The sequence below is a fragment of the Chiloscyllium plagiosum genome, chromosome 1 (assembly GCF_004010195.1).
Source record: "Chiloscyllium plagiosum isolate BGI_BamShark_2017 chromosome 1, ASM401019v2, whole genome shotgun sequence".
NCBI lineage: Eukaryota > Metazoa > Chordata > Chondrichthyes > Orectolobiformes > Hemiscylliidae > Chiloscyllium > Chiloscyllium plagiosum.
In genome coordinates, this window is record NC_057710.1 from 36,576,049 (window position 1) to 36,584,659 (window position 8,611).

The 8,611-nt window shown below is 40.7% G+C and overlaps 1 protein-coding gene across 1 annotated transcript in view; it reads left to right on the top strand.

Moving 5' to 3' along the window:
* Positions 1-8,008, top strand: part of dcc (DCC netrin 1 receptor) — a 1,293,953-nt gene extending 1,285,945 nt beyond the window's left edge. The window contains exons 29-30 of the mRNA XM_043720707.1: positions 6,806-6,945; positions 7,683-8,008. Coding sequence (XP_043576642.1) covers positions 6,806-6,945; positions 7,683-7,772 — 230 coding nt within the window. The 3' untranslated portion in view covers positions 7,773-8,008. The remainder of the gene's footprint in view (positions 1-6,805; positions 6,946-7,682) is intronic.
* Positions 8,009-8,611: the final 603 nt, after the last annotated feature.

Consider the following 8,611-nt stretch of genomic DNA (forward strand, 5'->3'; position numbering starts at 1 on the left):
CTGTCAGCAGATTGGTGCTGAATGAAGAAATACAGCTGCTTAAATTCACATAGTGTCAAGTCTATTATCATGATTGAATGTGTCTTATCTGCCATAATTATAACAGATTACCAGAATAATTTTGCATTTTAGTCAATACAGGTTGCTGAGTATTTTGTGGTGTTGTCGTTCTAATTAGTAAACGAACAGATAAATGTTGCATTGGTGGAATTCAACATACAAAAGGATTCTTTCTGTGGCTGCATGCCCAGCCCTGTAAATGAATAGGATGTATTCTATTCCACAGTGCTTTCTGAGTAGGGATGGAGAGGATGAAGGGCTTTTGCCCGAAACATCAATTTTCCTGCTCCTCCGATGCTGCCTGACCTGCTGTGCTTTTCCAGCACCACTCTAATCTAAATTCTGGTTTCCAGTATCTGCAGTCCTCACTTTTGCCTAGCCCTTTCTGAGTAGGGATATCAACTATAAACCCCAGTTTAAGATCGAGCTGGTGAAGAATCAAATTCCAAGTAAGAAATCAACAAATTGAAGAAATCATTGTAGCTCTTTCCCATCTGCAGTTCAGTCTGCTCTCTGATTTGCAGGAAGAGAGAATGTGTGAGCAGAAACTGTAAATGCAAAATACTTTGCTCTTAGGCTACCAGCAGCAGCACCTTGCCATATCCAGAAACATTTCCTGAGACAGCTGCACTTCCTGAAAGGGTTGGCAAACCCTCATTGAGACTTGGGGTCCAAGCTTTATGATGTTTCTGCCTGTCTCCTTTTCAGGAAAATAGTTGCATCATGGTAATGTCCTTGTATTCGTCATCCAGAGACTCATATTAATGCTCTGGATACCCATGTTCAAATCTCACCTTGACAGCTAGTGGTATATAAATCCAGTAAAATCTAGAATTGTAGACTCAGCCTTAATAATGGTGACCAGGATATTATCATTGATTGTCCTAAAATATCATCTTGGAGTAAATAATGACTGCAGATGCTGGAGAATCAGAATCGAAAAGTGTGGCACTGGAAAAGCACAGCAGGTCAGGCAGCATCCGAGGGGCAGGAGAGTCAACATTTCAGGCATAAGACCTTCTTTAGGATTCCTGATGCTCAAAATGTCAACTCTCTAGCTCCTCAGATGCTGCCTGACCTGCTGTGCATTTCCAGCACCACATTTTTCGACTCTAGAATGCCATCTGGTTCACAAAAGTCCTTTTGGGAAAGAAACCAACCATCCTTACCTAGTCTGATTTGCATGTTACTCCAATTCATCCTTGCCAATGTGGTTGACTGCCCTAGTCATAGTAACTTTTGATAATCTCCACATTGGTGATCTTGATCAGGCTCGGTTGTTTGAGTGCCAGTAATTGGGTACAACTTAAATGCAGCTAATCACAATATACAGATATAGGTATATTTTATGCTCTGTGGAATCACAGGCATCATTTCTGGTGACATAGCCCAAGAAATTCTGGGACCTGTGATTTTTTTCCATCCTTGCAGGAATCTTATTGCATATGAATTTCCATGCTGGTTACTACAGCCCTGTATTACTAAATGCATTTGATGCAAAAAGTTTCACTTGATGTTTTGTTAAGACCTAAATTGCTCCTAATCAGAGTTGCGATTTCCCATTTGTCACAGCATGCTGTGCCTTCAGCCTGCCGATTTGTCATGCATGTACAGAAACACACATTGCAGAAGGAGGTTATGAAGTAGGCAGAAACACTTGTAATTCAATCTTCTCTTTTCTTCAATTCTAATTATATTTTTATGTTTCTTTTTCCTCATAATTTTGTATTTCTTACTCTTCTTGTGTTATTAGAACATGGTCAGGATGCCACAATTAAAATAACACATATGGATTGTGAAAATAAAATTCCCAGGAAACCCACTAGAATTTAAATATTAATGAACAGTTAGTGGGATATAAATATGATAGGAGAAGAGCATATATGGAAATGGCTTTTAAAAAGCACTCACTGCAGACAGGAAGCAATGTTGCAATATGGCAGCAAATGTTTCTGCTGATCATTGGCATACTTTCTTGGAATGGCCAAGGCAATTTGATTCTGCATCTCTGAAATCAGCACCTAACTGTACCAGCAGCATACATCCCACTTACTTTGGGCATGGCCATCATAAAGATCTTTCCATGTATGGCCATGGAAACAAAAATCACATACATGTCAAAACGATGACTGATGTGTGACTTGGCAGGCCCAACATTTTGAGCTGGATTTTCATCTCCCAACGTGAATCAGATTGGGAAAGCCTGAACTTGGATTTTTATTAAGCCTGAAAAATGTTTCCTCCTGCCTTCCTGATCCTACACCACTTTTGTGTAGCCTTTGCATAGATTGAACATGCTTGGGTGCAGCACATTCAACCAGTAAAGTTAGATCATATGGGATTCAGGGTGAGCTTGCCAATTGAATATAAAATTGGTTAAACAGTAAGAGATAGAGAGTGATGGTTTTTCATGCTGGAGGCCTGTTACCAATGGTGTTCCATAGGGATCGGTGCTGGGTCCATCTTTGTTTGTCTTTTTTATAAATTATTTAGATGAGAATATGGAAGATATGGTTAGTAAGTTTGTGCATGCCACCAAAATTGGCAGTATAGTGGACAGTGAAGAAGATTATCTCAGATTGCAAAGAGATCATGATCAATTGGATCAATGGGCTGGGGAGTGGCAGATTGAGTTTAATTTGGATAAATGTGAGGTATTGCATACAGACAAGGGCAGGAATGGTAGGACCCTGGATTTCAGGTATATAATTCTTTGAACTTAAAAATGTGTTGCTGGAAAAGCGCAGCAGGAAGGGCTTATGCCCGAAACGTCGATTCTCCTGCTCCTTTGATGCTGCCTGACCTGCTGCGCTTTTCCAGCAACACATTTTTAAGCTCTGATCTCCAGCATCTGCAGTCCTCACTTTCTCCTAGTATAATTCTTTGAAGTTTGCATCACATGTAGACAAGGTGGTTAAGAAGGTGTTTAGCATGCTTGCCTTCAGTGCTCAGATTGCTCAGAGTATAGGAGCTAGGATGTCACTTTGAGCTTGTAAAGACATTTGTAAGGCCTCTTCTGTGTTCAGTTTGGATCACCCTATTATAGGAAGGATGTTATTAAGCTGGAGAGGGTTCAATTAAGATTTACTAGTATGTTGCCGGGAACAGAGGTTTTGAGTTATAAGGAGAGGCTAAATAGGTTGGGACTATTTTCACTGGAGCGCAGGAGATTGAGAAGTGACCTCATAGAGGTTTATAAAAACATGAGGAGTATTGATAAGGTGAATGGCAAGTGTACTTTCCCTTAGGTGGGGGATTTTAAGACAAGGTGACATATTTTTAAGGTGAGAAGAGAAAGATTTTTAAAAATCATGAGGGGCATCTTTTTTGGCCAGAGAGTGGTTCATGTGTGGAATGAACTTCCAGAGGAAGTGGTGGAAATGGGAATAGTTACAAACTTTAAAAGATATTTGGGTAAAAGAAATGTTTGGAGGGATATAGGCCAAGGTGGGGCTACTTTAGTTTGGAATTATGGTCAGCATGGACTGGTTGGAACTGAGAGGTCTGTTTCCATGACTTCTTCCAAGGTCTGGATTCCCTTTTTGAGGACCACAAGAACATGATTTTTTTATCTCACACATGATTTTAAGGTAGCAGTCTGGACATTGTACATTCTAAAGAAAAAATGTCCCTCCTTAGAGTGTCAATGGCCAATGGCCTGCTGAGGAGTTGGGGACATTCTGAAACCTAAGTATTAAATATGAAGACACTTCCAAAATTTCACCTTTCAATATAGTAATCTGAATTTGTTTTTAATGCAGTGATGCATCACAAGGACTAATGTGCAAATGTAAACTTACCTTTACATTGATCAACATTCAGTAACTGTTATTATAAATTAACCTACATGTCCAAAAGAAACATGCTGTCATGTTTTGTGCTGTGGCTTAAATCAACAGACAACACTGAAAGTTAAAACCACCCTGCTTTTGGAATTTGAAAGAAATTTCTGCATGATCCGCTGTCCAGTTCTTAACAGGCACTCTGCATTGAAAGAGAAATGAAACAACATTCTTCTCTGTCAGCCTACAGAAATGTAGCTGGAGACATTGTAACACCAGCTGTGGCCGTTATGAACGCTTGGCAAGGTTTCAAAATTTGTTGGCTTCAGTTCAGCAGGCATCTATTGATTATTGATTTGACTTGTTATTAGCACATGTACTGAGACAGAGTGAAAAGTATTGTTTTGCACACTAACCAGGTGGAGGCAGATACAATTACAACATTTAAAAGGCATCTGGATGGGTATGTAAATAGGAAGGGTTTAGAGAGATATGGGCCAAATAGAGCCGTAGATTCATAGAGATGTACGACACGGAAACAGATCCTTCGGTCGAACTCCTCCGTGCCGACCAAATATCATAAACTAATCTAGTTCCATTTGCCAGCACTTGGCCCATATCCCTCTAAACCCTTCCTATTCATATACCCATCCTGATGCCTTTTAAATGTTGTAATTGTACCAGCCTCCACCACTTCCTCTGGCAGCTCATTCCATACACATACCACCCACTGCATGAAAAAGTTGCCCCTTAGGTCCCTTTTAAATCGTTCCCCTCTCACTCTAAACCAATGCCCTCTAGTTCTGGACTCACCCACCCCAAGGAAAAGACCTTGCCTATTTACCCTATCCATGCCCCTCATGATTTTATAAACCTCTATGAGGTCACCCCTCAGCCTCCGACGCTCCAGGGAAAACAGCCCTAGCCTGTTCAGCCTCTCCCTATAGCTCAAATCCTCCAACCCTGGCAGCATCCTTGTAAGTCTTTTCTGAACCCTTTCAAGTTTCACAACATCTTTCCAATAGGAAGGAGACTAGAATTGCATGCAATATTCCAACAGTGGCCTAACCACCCTCCTGTACAACTGCAACATGACCTCCCAACTCCTGTACTCAATAGTCTGACCAATAAAGGAAAGCATACCCAATGCCTCCTTCACTATCATATCAACCTGCGACTCTACTTTCAAGGAGCTATGCACTCCGAGTTCAACCTGCACTCCGAGATCTCTTTGTTCAGCAACACTCCCGAGGACTTGAGCATTAAGTGTATAAGCCCTGCTAAGATTTGCTTTCTCAAAATGCAGCACCTCACTTTTATCTAAATTAAACTCCATATGTCCCTCCTCAGCCGATTGGCCCATCTGATCAAGATTGCATTGTACTCTGAGGTAACCTCCTTCGCTGCCAACTGCATCTCCAATTTTGGTGTCATCTGCAAATTTACGAACCGTACCTCCTATGTTCACATCCATATCATTTATATAAATGATGAAGAGAGTGGACCTAGCACCAATCCTTGTGGCACACCACTGATCACAGGCCTCCAGTTTGAAAAGCAACCTTTCACCACCACCCAATGTCTTCTACTTTGAATCTAGTTCTTTATCCAAGTGGCTAGTTCTCCTTGATTTCCTTGAGATCTAACCTTGCTAACCAGTCTCCCACCGGGAACCTTGTCGAACAATGCAAGCAAACGGGACTAAATTAATTGAGAGTATCTGGTCGGCATGGACTGAAGAGCTTGTTTCCATGCTGTACATTTCAATGACTTGATAAATCGTACCTTATGTAAATACTTCAGAGTCATAGTTCAGAATGCAGAATATTGTGTTGCAGCTACAGAGAAGGTGCAGAGAAATATCACCTTTGATACATGAGAGGTCAATTTAAAAGTCTTATAAAAGAAGACTTGAAGCTTCAAATAAGCTCTGAAAACAGTTAAACATCTTTAATGCATCTTTTTCTCTTACAAGCAATGACAGCAACTTTTATAATCATGGTTGTTTCCCCACTGGAGTTGTTTTCTTTCCTAGCATTAATGACAGGTGTTTGAGTTAAGTTTTTAAAAAGATTTTTAGACAGTTAAATGTTATTCCAATAATTTAAGATGATTTCTATTGCTTTTATATTACTTCTGAGGACTGCACATAGTGACAAATGTATCATTGAATATGGAGGACACAGAGGAGGGGTATGGAGTTGGTGACTTGCAAAATCATTGGGGTGGTTAAAGGTTGAAAAGTGAGAATTAGACAGATTTTAAACCAGCTTGGGAGCTGGGCTGTTTGTTGGAGAACTGAACCATGCCTTCTAACCAACCTAACTTTACACTTGCACCCCTCACACATTCCATCATTTGTGACTTTAACCTGCCCAGAAATGCATGAGAATCTCGAGCACATCATTATGATCAACCTGAATGTGTAGAATAGGAAGCAGAAATGATCCTAGCCCTCTCTTTCAGGTACCGAGAATAAAGCTCAGTCATCTTCTGCCCACCTTCCACTGTGAGAGCCCCATGGGACAAGCCCTGAAGCCATCCCCATAACTGGCCTGGTCTCAGTGGGTGCCAATTGTGTCTTGTGATTTTCCATTGGGCAGGTAGATGTGCAGGTTAAGGTGATTGGGTGTTTTCAGGTTCCAATCATGGGCTTTTAATTGAGGTGTGTCCAGCCGAGCTATCTCCTTCTGCTACATGTATATCTGTGAAGTACTCTGGAATGACAAACAGAGCGAAAACTCCACAATCCACCTCCTGTGGGAGTGTCTATCCCCACTTCATCCAGGTTTGTGTGCTCTGCTGATCCCTCACTTAAACATTTTGCAGCTTCCAGTTCTCATTGGGATGCTTTACAAGTCTGACTTTGCGTGTGCAGTTATTTATACAATTGTATTGACTGACTGGCAATTGAGGATTACATGTCATCTAACTGTAGCCTTTTTTGCGACTTTTGACCGCAGGTTCTAATCTTACGCTGAGTCATGGTAAGACGGCCTCACTGGGACTGGCTGGAAAAGCGAGATCGCCGCTGCTTCCTGTTTCCGTCCCAACAGCCCCAGAGGTTACAGAGGAGAGCCACAGGACAGAGGATCATTCTAATGTAAGGTCAATAGAATTAGTTACATTTTGAAAGCAAAACAACTGATGCTGGAAGACAAAAATAGTGACATTGTTGCTTCACATGTTGGTAGCATTTGCCCCTCGTAAAAATACAGTTGATATCAGCATACTGTCAGAAGGATGACATTTCTCTGTGGCTGCTTTTATTCATAGAATACAATAGAGACAGATTTAACAATATCAGGCAAGCAGGGATATAGTATGTGATGGACATTTGTTGAGCAGACAAGGCTACAAATTGAGTGCTTCTTTCCTGTTCAGTCAGAGTGTAAAAACACTGTCACATTTCAAGTATAGATGTTTCATGTTACTGAGGCTCACCAATTGCAAATTTACTTGGAATCCACATTAAACATTTGGATCACCCAAAGTGATATCTCCATTCACTAGCCAAGATGTCACCATCCAACTTGCCATTGTTCAATATTCCTTATGTTTAATATTTTGTATAAAACAGTATCTAGGATTGATCTGAAAATGTAATTTTAAAAAAGCCTAAAATGATGAATAGTACAGATCCTCTTTTCATCTCATGTCATGCTATAATTTGAGTTTAGAACTGAGTTGCACTCCGAGAGTAATAAGTAAACAACAGTATTTCAAATAGTTCTGACAGGTTTTGTTTTGGGGAAAGTCTTTCGTTGTACTGTTTTATCTTTTCCACATTTCAGAATGTCTGCACAGTGTAAAACGTGGCTATCATGTTTCCTCATTCAGGTGTATGAGCAAGATGACTTGAGTGAGCAAATGGCCAGTCTGGAAGGCCTAATGAAGCAGCTGAATGCCATCACAGGTTCGGCATTCTAACCACCACCACCACCCGCTAGAGACAAATCAACCAGGAGCCAGGCACTATGCCAGTATTTACCTATGACCTTGGGACACCTAGTGTGCCCCCTTCTTCAACAACTTACAGTTCAAACAAGAAAATTCCTCAAAAATACATTGTTCTGTTGGCAATTATTCCATTGTTCATCTGTATATACATACTGTTTTAGAGTAATGCACTGGAGTTTTGTTAGTGACTGGTTGAACATTTCACTTGCAACTAGGCCACTCTTCCAGAGATTATGCTAATTTTGAACAAGATTAAGGATGAAAGGTCAACATGGGGTTGAGAGGGAGTGGGATGGGGGATGGGGGGAGAGGGGGCTGGAATTACAATAGCAGTAAATTGGAGTTGGTGAGCATGCTCTGTCAGTGCATTTCAGGAAAATGCTTCTTCCACAACATGGACAGTCAAATGCATGTAGAGTGGAGTTTATAAACACATTCCATTGGTGATCTAATTCAGCTTGTGGGAATAAAAACCGTGGTGTTTAGATGAGTCTCAAGATTCTTGCTGGCCATGCACAATTAGGGAAGAAACAGGACAATTTCATACTAGCCCCTAAATGTTGGTTACTAAAAAAAAAAGTTGCGTTCGGGAAGTGTTAATGTGAGACAGTACTTTAAATTATTCACTTCAGTTAGGCAGCTTATATTTAAAAGTTCCATCCAGAGAACAGCCTGAGACAGTATCATTAAATACACACTGCAGGCGATAAGGAATCAAAACTTCTGCTCAACTTCGTTGTGTGTGATTGCAGCCCTGTTTAAAATGAAACCATCATGGATGTTTTATTGATCTTTCAAGAAACCAATTG